This window comes from Heteronotia binoei, chromosome 13 (genome assembly GCF_032191835.1).
Source record: "Heteronotia binoei isolate CCM8104 ecotype False Entrance Well chromosome 13, APGP_CSIRO_Hbin_v1, whole genome shotgun sequence".
Lineage (NCBI taxonomy): Eukaryota > Metazoa > Chordata > Lepidosauria > Squamata > Gekkonidae > Heteronotia > Heteronotia binoei.
In genome coordinates this window covers 3,498,270-3,515,975 of record NC_083235.1, presented here as the reverse complement: position 1 = coordinate 3,515,975, position 17,706 = coordinate 3,498,270, and the positions used below count along the sequence as shown (strand labels likewise).

Sequence of the window (17,706 nt, the reverse complement as noted above, 5' to 3'; positions counted from 1 at the left end):
TACAGCTGATACATCTGTCAGGCGTCAAGGTGAGTTAGTGTGAGCTCTCTCACCGCTTTTTAGCCTCTGGCTCGCACCTTTTTGTCTTAGCTCAGGAAGGATGACTCCAGAGCAAACTAATTTATGTGGTAGCCATAGAGTTCCCTCTAAGCTGAGTTAGTGTGAGCTAGCTCACCGTTTTTTTTAGCTTCTAGCTCACACATTTTTGTCTTGGGAAAAATGGCCCCAGAGCAAACATATTTTCACTGCAGCTCACAACTTTAATGCCAATAACTCGCAAAGAAGAAGAGGTCTGCAGATTTATACCCCGCCATTCTCTCTGAATCAGAGACTCAAAGCGGCTTTCAATGTCCTATATCTCCTCCCCCCACAACAGACACCCTGTGACGTGGGTGGGCCCGAGAGAGCTCTCCCAGAAGCTGCCCTTTCAAGGACAACCTCTGCCAGAGCTCTGGCTGATCCAAGGTCATTCCAGCAGCTGCAAGTGGAGGAGTGGGGAATCAAGCCCGGTTCTCCCAGATAAGAGTCCGTGCACTTAACCACAACACCAAGCTGGCTCTCAAAGTAGAAAGTAGAAATTCTACAAAGTAGAATCTTAGCTCACAGGACTCCAAAGTTTAGAGGGAACATTGTTGGTAGCTCACAACTTTAATAACAGTACCTCATAAAGTAGAATTTTTCCTCACAAGACTCCACAGCTTAGAGGGAACATTGTTGGTAGCTCACAACTTTAATACCAGTACCTCATAAAGTAGAATTTTTCCTCACAAGATTCCACAGCTTAGAGGGAACATTGTTGGTAGCTCACAACTTTAATACCAGTACCTCATAAAGTAGAATTTTTCCTCACAAGATTCCACAGCTTAGAGGGAACATTGTTGGTAGCTCACAACTTTAATACCAGTACCTCATAAAGTAGAATTTTTCCTCACAAGATTCCACAGCTTAGAGGGAACATTGTTGGTAGCTCACAACTTTAATACTAGTACCTCATAAAGTAGAATTTTTCCTCACAAGACTCCACAGCTTAGAGGGAACATTGTTGGTAGCTCACAACTTTAATACCAGTACCTCATAAAGTAGAATTTTTCCTCACAAGACTCCACAGCTTAGAGGCAACATTGGTTCTGACCCCAACTTTTAGTCCCCAGATCGGTTGTTTCTAACAATGCCTTTTGTAGAGCTGACCCGCTGCTCTACATGAATGTCCGGCGCGCCCAAGGCCTCCCATTGCTGCTCAGGAGTTCAGTGGAGAAGGCCGCTCTCTCTCCGTGAGGCACCATTTGCTTTTGCTTTCGGCAGTCATCTTCTAGGCCTCGAATCTCTTCTTCAGTTCCGACACCCTGGCTTGGGTCAAAGTCCGGGTAACCAAAGGGTGACGGGGAGGGCTGGTGACCCGTCTAGCTGATAAGGCAGACTCTTGTGCTGTACACCCCGGGCTCGTGGTGCATTTTGCCTCCAATGATGCCCCAAGTGGTGGAACATCGGAGCCCCTGAGGGCTGGCGGCTCTGCCTTCTGGAGGGGGGTGGCTGCTGCTGGGGCAGCAAGCGTCGGGTCCACCCCAGATGGCTGTACAGCCTCCTGCTCCCCTGTGTAGAACTCCATTTCGTTGTCACTCGTAGCAGAAGCCTTGAGATTGGCAATGTGGATCCGTGGATCCTGGGACGGTGCAGAATCAACAGCTTTCTCTGCTTCTTCCTGCAAGGCAAGAGGTTCGTTCTCAAGGCCAGGACTGCCTGAGGTCTCATGAATGCTGCAGCCTCTGGGTGTCGTTGGGGTAGATGGCAGCGAAGCACCCGGCGTGTTCTCTTCTTCCAAAGAGGCCAGGGGCACGCCGTCCTCGAGCGATGAGCTTCCATCATCCTGCTCCTCGGACAGACTTTCGTGCAGGGTCTCCTCGCTGGGTCCCAGCTGCAACAGACAAGGGGAGCCAGGAGGGAAGGAGGTTAAAACGCTTGGGGCTCTTTAGCTTGGAGAAACTGAGGGGTGACACGATAGAGGTTTGCAAGATTATGCCTGGGATAGAGAAAGGTAAGAGAAAGGATAGAGAAAGGCCACTTTCTGCCCCGAGCTGGCTGGCCCAGGCTAGACTGATTTAGTCAGATCTCAGAAGCCAAGCGGGGTCATAGAATCCTAGAATCATAGAGTTGGAAGGGTCTTCTAGGGTCATCTAGTCCAACCTCCTGCACAATGCAGGAAACTCACAAATACCTCCCCCTAAATTCACATGATCTTCATCACTGTCAGATGGCCATCTAGCCTCTGTTGAAAAACCCCCAAGGAAGGAGAGCCCACCACCTCCCGAGGAAGCCTGTTCCACTGAGGAACCGCTCTAAACTCACAAACACCTCCCCCTAAATTTACAGGACCCTCATTGCTGTCAGGTGGCCATCTAGCCTCTGTTGAAAAACCTCCAAGGAAGGAGAGCCCACCACCTCCCGAGGAAGCCTGTTCCACTGAGGAACCGCTCTAAACTCACAAATCCCTCCCCCTAAATTCACAGGATCTTCATTGCTGTCAGATGGCCATCTAGCCTCTGTTGAAAAACCTCCAAGGAAGGAGAGCCCACCACCTCCCAAGGAAGCCTGTTCCACTGAGGAACCGCTCTAAGGGTCAGGAAGTTCTTCCTAATGTTGGGCCGGAAACTCTTTTTGACACAATTTCAATCCATTGGTTCTGATCCTACCTTCTGGGGCCACAGAAAACAATTCCACACCATCCTCCATATGACAGCCCTTCAAGTAATTGAAGATGGTGCTCCTATCACCTCTCAGCCGCCTCCTCTCCAGGCTAAACATGCCCAGCTCCTTCAACCTTTCCTCATAGGACTTGGTCTCCAGACCCCTCACCATCTTCGTCGCCCTCCTCTGGACCCGTTCCAGCTTGTCTAGAACCTCTTAAAATGTGGTGCTCAAATCTGAACACAATGCTCCAGGTGAGGCCTTACCAGAGCAGAGTAGAGCGAGACCATCCCATCACGTGATCTGGACACTAGACTTCTGTTGCTACAGCCCAAGTCAGGCCTGGTCAGTACTTGGATGTGAGACCAAGAAAGCCCAGGGTTGTTACGCAGAGGCAGGCAAGGGGAAGCCACCTAAGAATGTTTATCTGGATCACCCAGGCTAGCCTGACCTCATCAGATCTTTCAAATACATTTTATTATAATTTTACATAATATTTAGAATACAGATATGAGATGAAGAACTGATGTAGTATAAGATCACACAGCTCCTATTGCAGATAACCCGAAAAAGCAGTTACAAATAATAATATGAGACAAATGAACCATAAATACAATCAAATTTAGAAATAAGAAATGAAAATAAAATAGTACATATGGACATATGAAGCTGCCTTATATTGAATCAGACCCTTGGTCCATCAAAGTCAGTATTGTCTACTCAGACTGGCAGCGGCTCTCCAGGGTCTCAAGCTGAGGTTTTTCACACCTATTTGCCTGGACCCTTTTGTAGAGATGCCGGGGATTGAACCTGGGACCTTCTGCTTACCAAGCAGATGCTCTACCACTGAGCCACTATCCCTTCCCAAATCAGTCTTGTCTACTCAGACTGGCAGCGGCTCTCCAGGGTCTCAAGCTGAGGTTTTTCACACCTATTTGCCTGGACCCTTTTTTGGAGATGCCGGGGATTGAACCTGGGACCTTCTGCTTACCAAGCAGATGCTCTACCACTGAGCCACTATCCCTTCCCAAATCAGTCTTGTCTACTCAGACTGGCAGCGGCTCTCCAGGGTCTCAAGCTGAGGTTTTTCACACCTATTTGCCTGGACCCTTTTTTGGAGATGCCAGGGATTGAACCTGGGACCTTCTGCTTACTAAGCAGATGCTCTACCACTGAGCCACCGTCCCTCCCCACCGTACTGGAAATCCCTGTCTTTTTGACATCTAATCACTGTGTTAGCCAAAATGTAAACAGTACCACAAAGAAAGGACATCGACTATATCTGGAATAACTTGTGAAATGAGATATTCTAGAATAGGAAACCATATAGCAGGGGTGGCCAACGGTAGCTCTCCAGATGTTTTTTTGCCTACAACTCCCATCAGCCACAGCCAGCATGGCCAATGGCTGGGGCTGATGGGAGTTGTAGGCAAAAACATCTGGAGAGCTACCGTTGGCCACCCCTGCCATATAGCATAGAATTTGGAAGAATAGAGAGGACGTTCTAGTTGGCTAATGTTGTCAGATCATTTTCCCTATGAAGAAAGATAGAAATGCTTGGGGCTCTTTAGCTTGGAGAAACGTCAACTGTGGGGTGACATGATAGAGGTTGACAAGATTGTGCATGGGATAGAGAAGGTAGAGAAAGACAAGAACTTGTGGGCACTCTGTGAAATTGCTGAGCAGTCAGGTTAGAACAGATAAAAGGAAGTTCTTCACTCAAAGGGTGATTAACACATGGAATTCACTGCTACAGGAGGTGGTGGCAGCTACAAGCACAGACAGCTTGAAAAAGCAAATTGGATAAACACATGGAGCAGAGTCCATCGGTGGCTATTAGCCACAGCGTATTGTTGGAACTGTCTGGGGCAGTAATGCTCTGTATTCTTGGTGCTTGGAGGGTGAGGGAAACAGTGGGAGGGCTTCTAGTGTCCTGGCTCCACTGATGGACCTCCTGATGGCACTTGGTTTTTTTGGCCACTGTGTGACACAGACAGTTGGACTGGATGGGCCATTAGCCTGATCCAACATGGCTTCTTATGTCTGGGCAGTGATGCTCTGTCTTCTTGGTGCTTTGGGGGGGGGGGGCACAGTGGGAGGACTTCTAGTGTCCTGGCCCCACTGATGGACCTCCTGAGGGTGCCTGGTTTTTTTTTTTTTTGCCACTGTGTGACACAGAATGTTGGACTGGATAGGCCATTGGCCTGATCCAACATGGCTTCTCTTATGTTCTCTTATATTGATTGTGCCTGTGATAGAGAAGGCAGAGAAAGAACTTTTCTCCCCTTTCTCGCAAGACAAGAACTCGTAGGCACTCCGTGAAACTGCTGAGCAGTCAGGTTAGAACGGATAAAAGGAAGTCCTTCTTCACCCAAAGGGTGATTAACACGTGGAATTCACTGCCACAGGAGGTGGTGGCGGCTACAAGCATAGCCAGCTTCAAGAGGGGATTGGATAAACACATGGAGCAGAGGCTGATCAGTGGCTATTAGCCACAGAGCATTGTTGGAATGCTCTCTCTGCAGCAGGGATGCTCTGTATTCTTGGTGCTTGTGGGGGCACAGTGGGAGGGCTTCTAGTGTCCTGGCCCCACTGATGGACCTCCCAACAGCACATGGATTGTTCTGGCCACTGTGGGACACAGAGTGTTGGATTGGATGGTCCATTGGCCTGATCCAACATGGCTTCTCTTATGTTCTTATGTCTGGGGCAGTGATGCTCTATATTCTTGGAAGGGCACAGTGGGAGGGCTTCTGGTGTCCTGGCCCCACTGATGGACCTCCTGATGGCACCTGGGTTTTTTGACCACACAGAGTCATGGACTGGATAGGCCATTGGCCTGATCCAATATGGCTTCTCTTATATTCTTATGTGACACAGAGTGTTGGACTGGATGGTCCATTGACCTGTTCCAACATGGCTTCTCTTATGTTCTTATGTCTGGGGCAGTGATGCTCTGTATTCTTGGTGCTTGGGGGGGGCACAGTGGGAGGGCTTCTAGTGTCCTGGCCCTACTGGTGGACCTCCTGATGGCACCTGGGTTTTTTGACCACTGTGTAACACAGAGTGTTGGACTGGATGGTCCATTGGCCTGATCCAACATGGCTTCTCTTATGTTCTTGTGTTCTTTGCACCTGGCTTCAGGGGAACCTGAGACCTAGGCCTCAGAGGGCCCTACCTGAGCATAGAAGTTTCTGTCCTCCAAGCTAGAGAAGTCCAAGCTGCGTGTTCCATAAAGAGGCCGCCCCGCTCGGCTGGGTTCTAGGAAGCTGAGCGTCTCAAAGATCTCTCCTAAGAGGTCAATCCCCCCTGGATCAAGGAATTCCTCGTCTAGATCTTCACCTCCAACAGGGAAGGCATCAGGCTCCAAGGTGGAATCCGGGGGAGCTGTGCTGGAAAAGGAGGGAATAGCCATGAAAGAACAAACACAGAATACGCAAAATATATCAACATTTAAAAACACAGTTTTAGGACCATTTTCATCCAGTGCAGTCCTAAATAAAACTGATCTGCCGTTGCCTAAAAATCAAAAGTGAGGGGGGCCAGATGCACCTCCCTGGGGAGGCTATTCTGGAATCGTGGGGCCTCCACTGAAAAGGCCCTGTCTCATGTGCCAACTAAACAAGCTTCTTTGATTGACGGGACAGTCAGGAGGGCCTCTCCTTGTGATTTTAATTTCTGGGCAGGAACATACGAGAGAAGACAGTCCTTCCAATACCCCAGTCCCACGCAGGGCTTTACAACTGAGAAGGAAGAAGAAAAAGAGATTGGATTTATAACCCACCCTTTGCTAGCCAAAGGAGTCTCAGAGTGGCATACAATCTCCTTTCCCCTCCCCACAACAGACACCCTGTGAGCAATGTTCCCTCTAAGGTGAGCAAAAAATTCTACTTTGTGAACTATTGGCATTATAGGGGAGGGACGGTGCCTCAGTGGTAGAGCATCTGCTTGGGAAGCAGAAGATCCCAGGTTCAATCCCCGGAATCTCCCACTAAAAAGGGTCCAGGCAAAGAGGTGTGAAAAACCTCAGCTGGAGACCCTGGAGAGCTGCTGCCAGTCTGAGAAAACAATACTGACTTGATGGACCAAGGGTCTGATTCAATATAAGGCAGCTTCATATGCTCATGTTCAAAGTTGTGAGCCACTGCATAAATTATTGTGCTCTGGGGTCATCCTTCCTGAGCTGAGACAAGAATCTGTGAGCTGGAGGCTCCAAATCTGTGAGATAGCTCACGCTAACTCAGCTTAGGGGGAACACTGCCTGTGAGGTTGGTGGGGCTGAGAGAGCTCTGACAGAAACTGCTCTTGAGAGGACAGCCCTGAGAGAACTTGTGGCTGACCCAAGGTAACATCAGCAGCTGCATATGGAGGAGTGGGGAATCAAACCTGGTTCTCCCAGATAAGAGTCTGCGCACTTAACCACTACACCAAAATGGCTCTCAGTTGCAGCTGAGCAAGTGGGCGACCTGTTTGCTTGGCGCACCCTACCTGTGCGCCTGCAGTTCTGAGGAACTGTTCTGTCTTTGCGGCCTCCGAGGACGAGACTGGAAAGGGAAAGAGAATGTGTTAGACAATCCCTTCGACCTGACATCTTTCAGGGGTCTTTTGCCTTTGTCCCCTTTGCCCTGTCCAGTCTGTGGTTCTTCTTGCTCCAGCCTCTGCGACGCTCACTGCCACATTCCCCACCCAAAGGTAGGGTTGTCAAGTCCAATTCAAGAAATATCTGGGGACTTTGGGGGTGGAGCCAGGAGACTTTGGGGGTGGAGCCAGGAGACATTGGGGCAGAGCCAGGAGACATTGGGGGTGGAGCCAGGAGCAAGGGTGTGACAAGCATAATTGAACTCCAAGGGAGTTCTGGCCATCACATTTAAAGGGACAGCACACCTTTTTAAATGTCTTCCTTCCATAGGAAATAATGAAGGATAGGGGCACCTTCTTTCGGGGCTCATAGAATTGGACCCCCCTGGTCCAATCGTTTTGAAACTTGGGAGGTACTTGGGGAGAGGCACTAGCTACTATACTGAAAACTATACTCAAAAAAACAGCTCCCCCAGAGCCCCTGAAACCTCCAGATCAATTCCCCATTCTACCCTATGAGAATCAATCTCCACATAGGGAATAATGAAGTGCTCAGCAGACGTTCCTCCCACCCCCGTTTCTGGTGACTCTGAAGGGAGGGATTGGCCTCTCTACTCATGCTGCCAACTTCTTCAAAGTGGCACAGACACCCCATCCCAAGAGGAAGCCTTTCAATCGGAAACTGGAGCCTCCGGAGGTGGGAAGGCACATGGTCCTCTGGGGGTGGGGCTTCCCTCCCCCCGCCGGCCAGCTGACTGGGGGCGAGAAGGAGCCTGGGAAAGCGGAAGAACCCCCGCTGGGACCTGGGGATTGGCAAGCCTACCCAAAGGGGAGGTGGGTTGGAGAGCCGTTGAGTACCAAGGTGGTGGCCACAGAATTAGAGATTCAGGAGGGTGACTCTGGTCACCTGTAGTAGAACAGCTAGATCTGAGTCCAGGAACAGCGACTGCCAAGATTTTGGGGGCTATAAGCTTACAAGAATAAGCTCTCTGATGAAGTAGAAAAGACCAAGAGTCCAGTAGTACCTTGTGGCAGGGTGAGAACTTTTACATGAGTCACTTCTCACTTCTTCACAAAGAAGAGGAGGAGGAGATTGGATTACAACCTGCCCTTCGCTAGCCAAAGGAGTCTCAGAGCAGCTGACCATCTCCTTCCCCTCCCCCTCCCCACAAGGGACACCCTGCAAGCGATGTTCCCTGTAAGCTGCAGAGTCCTGTGAACAGGAATTTCACTTTGTGAGCGACTGCCATTAAAGTTGTGAGCTACTGCATGAGTTAGTGTGCTCTGGGGCCCTCCTTCCTGAGCTAAGACAAAAATGTGTGAGCTGGAGGCTAAAAATCTGGGAGCTAGCTCACACTAACTCAGCCTGCAAGGTACGTGGGGCTGAGAGAGCTCGCCCAGATGCTGCCCTTTCAAGGACAACTCTTGCTAGAGCTCTGGCTGACCCAAGGCCATTCCAGCAGCGGCAAGGGGAGGAATGGGGAATCAAACTCAGTTCTCCCAGATAAGAGTCCACACACACCACACACTTACACCAGATAAGAGTCCACACCACTACACCAAACTAGCTCATGAGAACTGCTCCCGTGTCACAAATGTTAGTCTTTAAGATGCTCCAAAGATGCCTCTTTGGTATATGAAGGTTTTGGAATCTGGATTTTGTTAAGTCTTTGGCTGTGATCACGCACACCAAATAACACACTTTCAATGCACTCTCCAATTGGATTATAATGTGTGAGCTGGCAAAATCCAGTCGGAAAGTGGATCGAAAGTGCATTTCAGGGACTGATTTCCCACTCGGCTTACGCCGCTCTCACATTCCTCTTCTCAGTGGGGCTTCCCTCCAATTTCACGCTATCTGCCTCGCGGCTGCAGCCAGCATCGGCGTTTTCACGCAGCAAACAGAAACTGGCTTTTAGAGGTTTCTGTTTGTGGTGCAAAAAAGCCAATGCTGGCTGCAGCCCCGGGGCAGGTAGTGTGAAGTTGGAAGCCCCACTGAGAAGAAGAACGTGTGAGCGGCGTAAGGTAAGTGGGAAACTGGTCTTCGTGTGTGTAATTGCTGTCTTGAAGGTGCTCCTGGGCTCTCGCTCTTTTCTACTGCTACAGATTAACACAGTGACCCATCTTGATCTATTTTTCTGATGAAGAGACTCTCCAACGCTGAAGCCCTGCAGCAACTTCAGAGACATCTGCAATACATTGGCACTCGCTGTACATCCATTAGGGTTGCCAAGTGCCTCTGATACAAGTATAATTGGCATTTTTTGCCCATGGTCTGAAGAAATGGCTTAGAGGATTATTTGCAGCTTGAAGAAGCTCAGGCGAAACGAGGGTTCCAGTAGGACCTTGTCTTCTCAAATTTGGATCACTGGCTGCGTCCATCAATAGACACTGAGCATCTTCATTACTGCACCGGGATTTCAAGGAATGAACTGAGCAATTTGCTATAAAAATCGAATGAACTCTTGGTGTATACGTTCCCTTTTCTATCAAGGACTAATCACATGGTTGTTTATGAGTTAATATATGTTCATGATTTCTTATGTTGTTGATTTAGTTTATTTAGAGACGGAAGCTGGTTTTCACGGTAAGCTGTGCGCTTTGTATTTTCCATTAATCCCCAGGTGGGGCAGTGGCGTAAAGAGGGGGGGGGCGGGGAGGGCGGGCCGCCCCGGGTCTCGGGGGCCCCTGCAGGTCTGGGGGGCCCCTCGCAGAGCCCCGGCCGCTCGGGCACCGTCAGGCACTGGCTCCCGCTTCCCTCCCCGCGGCGAGACCCTGGGCGGGCGGGCAGGCGCAGGCCGCCGGTGGGAGCCCCCGACGCAGAGTCCGCGAAGCGCCGCTCGCCGCCAGGGGCAGAGCGTGGCGTCCCCGAGGCGCCCTCGAGCCGCTGCAGCTCCTTCCTCTCCCTCCTTCCCGGCCAGTGGCTCCGCGGCGCGATGGGCAGAGGAACGGTGGCGGTGCAGAGGCTGCCGCTGCTGCTGCTCTTGAGCCCTGGCCGCTCGGGCACCGTCAGGCACTGGCTCCCGCTTCCCTCCCCGCGGCTAGACCCTGGGCGGGCGGGCGCAGGCTGCCAGTGGGAGCCCCCCGACGCAGAGTCCGCGAAGCGCCGCTCGCCGCCAGGGGCAGAGCGCAGCGTCCCCGAGGCGCCCTCGAGCCGCCGCAGCTCCTTCCTCTCCCCCTCCTTCCCGGCCGGTGGCTCCGCGGCGCGATGGGCAGAGGGACGGTGCAGAGGCTGCCGCTGCTGCTGCTCTTGGGGCTGCTGCACTGGGGGCCCGGCGGCAGGAAGGGCAGGAAAAGCTGGAGGCGGCGGGGGCAGCAGCAGGCGGGCGGCGGCCCGCCAGCGGAGCGAGGCGGCAGGGCTGCCGGTGGAGAGCTTCCCGCTGGACTTTACCGCCGTTGAGGGCAACATGGACAGTTTCATGGCTCAGATCAAAAGTCTGGCCCAGTCGCTGTATCCTTGCTCGGCGCAAAAATTCTAACATAATTATGTATATAAATTTGCTTCTTTCATTTACCCTGTCTCCACTCAGAGGTTGTACTCCAGTGTCACAAGCCTCAGAAAGGTAATACAAAGCTAATGAGAAATACAGATACTCCTCCTAGCCATGCAGGTGTTTCTGTTCCTGTGCTTCTCAAAACCCTCCCCTTTTTTCTACTCCCTGATCCCACAGGTACATCTGCACCATCTCTCTGTTGCCTTTTTCCTTCTATATATGGCAGAATACTTCCCCCCCTTGTCCTATCTCGGCTTCTCTTTGCTGAGTTCATAGGGTACAATGGAAAATTGATCTGTGGAGAAGGCATTTCTCTCTTTAAATCGCTTCTCCAAGCCAAGTCAGCTGGCAGATTGGAGAATGCATTTAAAGTTAAAGTTGCTTTCTTCCCACCTCTCCTTCCCCATCTTCCTCGGGAGGTGGTGGGCTCTCCTTCCTTGGAGGTTTTTAAACAGAGTCTAGATGGCCATCTGACAGCAATGAAGATCCTGTGAATTTAGGGGGAGGTGTTTGTGAGTTTCCTGCATTGTGCAGGGGGTTGGACTAGATGACCCTAGAGGTCCCTTCCAACTCTAGGATTCTGTGATTCCTTCCTTCCTTCCCCTGATGCGCATGTCTTGCAACTCTCAAACATCGGATGTTTACTTTATGTGGCTCTTTCATTAAGTGAGTTTGGCTCTCCCCACGCCCAATGGCCTCCGTGCCGCCACAGCCCCGGGGGCTGGGGGTGGAGGGGTCCCCTGCCTGCTGTGTTGATCTGCTCCTCTGTCCAGTGCACTTTGATCTCAGCTAAGGAGCTGTGTTGTGTCCTCACAGCAACCCTTTGAGGTAGGTCAGGCTGATGGAGACTGGCCCCAAATTGCTTTGGAGTAGAGGGGACTGCTCCACTGTGCCACAGCCTGTTGGGGAGTGCAGTTTGAGTTCAAGGACCTGGGGGTTACCAGTAGCACAGGGGTGGCCAAACTGCTGCTCGGGAGCCACATGTGCCTCTTTCACACATATCGTGTGGCTCTCAAAACTTTCTTGAGTTACTCCTGAAGGTTTTGGATCTAAAATTGGTTGTGAATGGACATGTCTGTCACTCGAGGTTGCAAATTCCCCATGAGAACGCAGTTTCTAACACAGAGCTTTTGTTTTTGTGGCCAGTCCAGGTTTCTTGAAATCCCCACTGCCCTGTAGCTGGCTTGGAGAAGGCATTTGTCTCTTTAAATCACTTTGCCAAGCTAGCTGGTGACTTGGAGAGTGCATTTAAAGTTAAAGTATATTTCTTTCCACTTCTCCCTCCCTCCCCATCCATTTCCTTCCTCCCTCCCATTGTAGTGGTTAAGTGTGCAGACTCTTATCTGGGAGAACCAGGTTTGATTCCTCACGCCTCCACTTGCATCTGCTGGAATGGCCTTGGGTCAGCCACAGCTCTCGTAGCAATTGTCCTTGAAAGGGCAGCTTCTGGGAGAGCTCTCTCAGTGCCACCTATCTCACAGGGTGTTTGTTGTGGGGGAGGAAGATAAAGGAGATTGTGAGCCATTCTGAGACTCAGAGTGGAGGGCAGAATATAAATCATCTGTCTGTCTGTCTTCCTTCCTTCCTTGTGGCTTTCAAACATCTGACATTTATTCTGTGTGGCTCTTACATTAAGCAAGTTCGGCCACCCCCGCAATAGCGATTGTGCGTGATCCTGGCCTTCCTTTCAAAGCGTTCCAGGTAACATCGGTACAGAACTTCTGCAGCCACGGAGAAGTCCCCAAGAAGATTTTAAAAAGTAACCTGGATCACCTGGGGAAATGATAGGTAATGTGCTGGCATGGCTGCTGTTGGCACAGTGCTGTTAAATACTTCTGGGCCCCGGTTTTTTTTGAAAAATGGCTTAACTTTACTTGGATTACTCCTAGGTCAAAGTCCACCGGCTCCTCAGAGATCAACAAAAGTTCCAGAGTATAAGTTTTCAGGAATCACTTCCCGTTTCCGGCAGGTGGCACGGGGGAAATGATGTCACAGGAAGTGATGTCACTTCCTGTTTCCGGCGGTGGCATGATGTCACCGGAAGTGACATCGCTGGAAGTGACGTCACTTCCTGTTTCCGGTGGCGTGCACACACGTAGGGGGGCCCACATAAATCTTGGGCCCCGGGCCCCCAAAGCCCTAGCTACGCCCCTGGGTGGGGGCAGGGGATCCCCTGGTTTGGAGACCCTCCCCCCCCCCCGCTTCAGGGTCGTCAGAAAGCGGGGGGAAGGGAGGGAAATGTCTGCTGGGAACTCTGTTATTCCCTATGGAGATTTATTCCCATAGAAAATCATGGACAATTGAACCACGTATATCTGGGGCTCTGGGGGGGCTGTTTTTTGGAGTAGAGGCACCAAACTTTCAGTATAGCATCTAGTGCCTCTCCCCAAAATACCCCCCAAGTTTCAAAAAGATTGGACCAGGGGGTCCAATTCTATGAGCCCCAAAAGAAGGTGCCCCTATTCTTCATTATTTCCTATGGAAGGAAGGAATTGAAAAGGTGTGCCGTCCCTTTCAATGTGATGGCCAGAACTCCCTTCGGAGTTCAATCATGCTTGTCACACCCTCGCTCCTGGCTCCACCCCCCAATATCTCCTGGCTCCACCCCCCAATGTCTCCTGGCTCCACCCCCAAAGTCCCCAGATATTTCTTGAATTGGATTTGGCAGCTCTAACATCGACGTTAGGCAGACGTGGACTCCAGGCAGTTGTCTTCCTGGCAACAGTGTCCCTCCCTGCATTTTGTTTTTTGATCTCTGCTTCCTCCTTACTTTCCCAAAGTGCTGAGTGATGGGCAGCCGGCTCTGCAAGCTCTCCAACTGGCTGTTCCTGGTCGCCTGGATGGGGCTTGAGATCTGCAGGGAACCGTCTCCCAGCTGAGGCTGGTCCATACTGGAGTCCTAGTGGAAATTGGAATTACATTGGATGCAACCTCTTCTCCCATCCCCAGAAAGTCAGAGAGCTCTGAGGCTGATTCCGCACTCATCTTTCTCCGGGGCGGGCTTCCGTTTCTGGGCGGAGCAAATTGGCAACTTGTGCAGAGCAAACCCACGATTTGCCCCGTGCAAAATGCCAGCGGTGAGCAACTGGTGCGAAATCGCCAGTTTGCTCCGCCCAGAAACGGAAGCCCGCCCCGGAGAAAGGTGAGTGCGGAATCAGCCTGAGCAATGCACTCTCAGTTCACTTTTGACGCACTTTCAGTTCACTCTTGATGCTCTTTAGCAATCATTTGCAAGTGGATTTTGCCATTCCCCGCTGTAAAGCCCAGCTGCGAAAACATGGATGGAAAGTGCATCGTTCAGCAATGGTGAAAGCGCCTAAAGAGGACGGTGATAACACATCGTAGCAGAAGAATTTCTGCATGCACCGAATGAAGCCGTTTCAATGGACATTGTCGCTGTGTGTGAAATGGCAAAATCCACTTGAAAGTGCATTACTGAGCAGGGGTGAAAGCATGTGACTTGCAGAAGCAGCCAATCACAAGAAAGCCGGAAGGGAGTGTGTTCAGAAAGACACAGAAAAGGGAAGACAGCACCTGAGCAAAGACACGACGTATACTTCTTTGAGGCACAACGAGATACAAAGAACATAACGGTCAGCATGGTGCATTTCCGCACAAAAAGGTATAAAATATAGAAACGATGACTGTGGTCTCACTAGGAATAATTTCAGATGTCTGATATCAGAGAGGCCAGTTCCTAGTTCTGTGCCAGGCAAAAAAACAGCCTTGAGCATTCATCTTCTATAAATACAGCAAAGGACACAAAACCCGCAAATAAGCATTCATGTGCACATTAAGCTACCATCGCTGGCACCATCGTGCCCTTTGACACCTTTTCCGCTGCTCTTCAAGTGTTTTGAGAAAGTGGACGGGGCTGGGTAGAGCTCATGCCCAGCAGGGCTTTTGATTGGTTGAACAGTTTTTAAAAGATGCTTCAGCAAAAGCCGCCCCCACTAGAAGAAGAAGATGATGATACTGGATTTATATCCCGCCCTCCACTCCGAATCTCAGAGTCTCGGAGCGGCTCACAATCTCCTTTATCTTCCTCCCCCACAACAGACACCCTGTGAGGTGGGTGGGGCTGAGAGGGCTCTCACAGCACCTGCCGGCTGATTTAGGTTTATAGGCTGCACAAGGATCTTCAATGCATAACTGAAGATGTACACAAGGAAGTATTTTAAAATATATATTCATTTTAAATGGTATCCTGTTATACAGAGCTCATGTCTGAAATGCTGAAGGATTAGTATTAGAGTTATGTATAATCACTCTCCTTAATATTCTGTGACTGGCTCCTCCTCCTGCAGCAGCCATTTCGTGGCTGGCTCCACCTCCTGGGGCAGCCATTTAGTGGTTGGCTCCACCTCCTGGGGCAGCCATTTTGTGGCTGGCTCCACCTCCCATGGCAGCCATTTTGTGGCTGGCTCCACTCCTGGGGCAGCCATTTTGTGGCTGGCCCCACCTCCCAGGGCAGCCATTTTGTGGCTGGCTCTACTCCCGGGGCAGCCATTTTGTGGCTGGCTCCACCTCCCGGGGCAGCCATTTTGTGGCTGGCTCCACCTCCTGGGGCAGTCATTTTGTGGACCCAGTCGTAAAGCGTTTAAAGGAAAATTTCAAAAAGAAGGGGGAGGAATGGTCCTTACCTTTTCCAGCCGGTGGCTCCGCATATTCTTCAGCCCCATTTTAGCCTGGACCTTGGCCTAGAGAAATGTGGACAGGAAGTGAGATGGATGACAGGCCCGAGCCTGTCTTCAGACTATACTCTGGATGGCTTTAGCCCCCTCAGCCTGGAGGAAGTTGACAGGATTCTCTTATCGGCTCGCCCAACAACTTGTAAATTGGACCCATGCCCTTCCTGGCTTATTAAATCCTGCCAGAGGGATCTCAGATATCCTGTACGGGATATCATAAATAGATCCCTGACGGAAGGGCATTTTCCAACGCCGCTCAAAGAGGCTGTGGTCCGTCCCCTCCTAAAAAAACCATCTTTAGATCCGGCCCAATTGGCACACTATCGGCTGGTCTCAAATCTGCCCTTTTTGGGCAAACTTATTGAGAGGGCAGTGGCGACGCAGTTACAGACTTTCCTGGAGGACGCTTCCGTCCTTGACCCATTTCAGTCCGGCTTTCGCCCGGGACATGGGACAGAGACGGTGTTGGTTGCCCTAGTGGATGACCTTCAACAGTATCTGGATCGGGGTGGCTCGACGGTGCTGATGTTGTTAGACCTGTCGGCTGCTTTCGACACGGTCGACCATCGGCTACTGACGTGCCGCCTCGCCGACGCAGGGATTCAGGGGTTGGCCTTACAGTGGCTTTCCTCTTTCCTGGAAGGTCGGGGACAAAGGGTCGCAATTGGGGGGGAGCTATCCCGGAGGTGCACACTCGACTGTGGTGTGCCCCAAGGGGCGGTTCTTTCCCCGATGTTATTTAACATCTACATGCGGCCTCTTGCCCAGACTGCACGAAGGTACGGGCTAGGGTGTCACCAGTACACTGATGACACCCAGCTCTATCTACTGATGGACGGCCAGCCGGTCTGCGCCCCGGAAAATCTTGAACGGGCATTACGGGCCGTGGCTGAGTGGCTCAGACTGAGTGGGCTGAGGCTAAATCCTGCGAAGACAGAGGTCCTTTGCTTGGGGCGCCGCAGCCCGGGAGGGGGAATCCCCCTACCAGTTTTTGACGGTGCGCCGCTGATAGCGGCGGACAGGGTCAGGAGCTTGGGGGTGCTGTTGGAGCCTTCCCTAAAGATGGAGGCTCAGATAGCAGCCGCTGCCAAGTCCGCGTTTTTTCATCTTAGGCGGGCAAGGCAGCTGGCCCCCTTCCTGGAGCGTGACGACTTAGCAACAGTGATCCACGCTACGGTCACCTCGAGGTTGGACTACTGCAATGCCCTCTACATGAGGCTGCCCTTGTCCCGAACTCGGAAATTGCAGCTGGTGCAGAATGCCGCGGCCCGGCTGTTATTGGGTCTCCCAAAGTGGGGACACATTCGGCCGGGTCTTCGGACCCTGCACTGGCTTCCAGTGATATACCGAGTCCGGTACAAGGTGCTGGTTATTACCTTTAAAGCCCTATATGGCCTGGGACCTGCCTACCTGAAGGACCGTCTCTCCCCACATGTTCCCCAGAGAGTACTGAGGTCGGGAACACAAAATCTCCTCACTATCCCTGGGCCAAAAGAAGCCCGCTTGAAATCCACCAGAGAAAGGGCTTTCTCCGTTATGGCCCCTACATGGTGGAATCAGCTGCCGGAGGAGGTGAGAGCCCTGCAGGACCTTGTTCAGTTCCGCAGGGCCTGTAAGACGACCCTCTTCCGGCTAGCCTACACCAAGCTAAGATGAGAACTCAATGTAGCTTGCCAGACGTCTGTTTTTATATGTATTTGGAATGTTTACTGGTTTGTAAGGTTTTAACTGTTTTAAATGTTTCATTGTTTATATACTTAAAATTGTTTAATTTTTATGTCTGACCAATTTCTGGAAGCCGCCCTGAGCCACTTGTGGGAAGGGTGGGATACAAATCACAAATAAAAATAAATAAATAAATAAATAAACAAACTCAAAGGAATTTTAAGGACAACCATAGATTTGCAGTATTGATTTATGTGAACCGCTGATTTAGATTGAAAGGTTACCATGTCCCAAAGTGCTGGGAACAAGTGCAATTCAAGAAATATCTGGGGACCTTGTGGGTGGAGCGAGGAGGCATTGGGGGTGACCAGGGGGTCCAATTCTATGAGCCCCAAAAGAAGGTGCCCCTCTCCTTCATTATTTCCAGTGGAGGGAAGGCATTGAAAAGGTGTGCGGTCCCTTTAAATGTGATGGCCCGAACTCCCTTAATTTAATCATGTTTAATCATGCTTGTCACACCTTTGCTCCTGGCTCCACCCTCGAAACCTCCTGGCTCCACCCTCAAAGTCTCCTGGCTCCACCCCCAAAGTCCCCAG

At 51.1% G+C, this 17,706-nt stretch overlaps 1 protein-coding gene and 1 non-coding gene across 2 annotated transcripts in view; both read right to left on the bottom strand.

Moving 5' to 3' along the window:
- Positions 1–1,309: 1,309 nt before the first annotated feature.
- DENND1C (DENN domain containing 1C) overlaps positions 1,310–17,706 on the bottom strand; it is a 127,545-nt gene continuing 111,148 nt past the window's right edge. Inside the window, exons 19-23 of the mRNA XM_060253235.1 lie at positions 15,398–15,454; positions 13,525–13,653; positions 7,171–7,226; positions 5,861–6,074; positions 1,310–1,912 (exon numbers count right to left, since the gene is read on the bottom strand). Of these exons, the coding sequence (XP_060109218.1) occupies positions 1,310–1,912; positions 5,861–6,074; positions 7,171–7,226; positions 13,525–13,653; positions 15,398–15,454 (1,059 nt within the window). The remainder of the gene's footprint in view (positions 1,913–5,860; positions 6,075–7,170; positions 7,227–13,524; positions 13,654–15,397; positions 15,455–17,706) is intronic.
- Positions 3,798–3,864, bottom strand: TRNAT-AGU (transfer RNA threonine (anticodon AGU)). Its single transcript has one exon. It is a non-coding gene; the product is annotated as a tRNA-Thr (tRNA).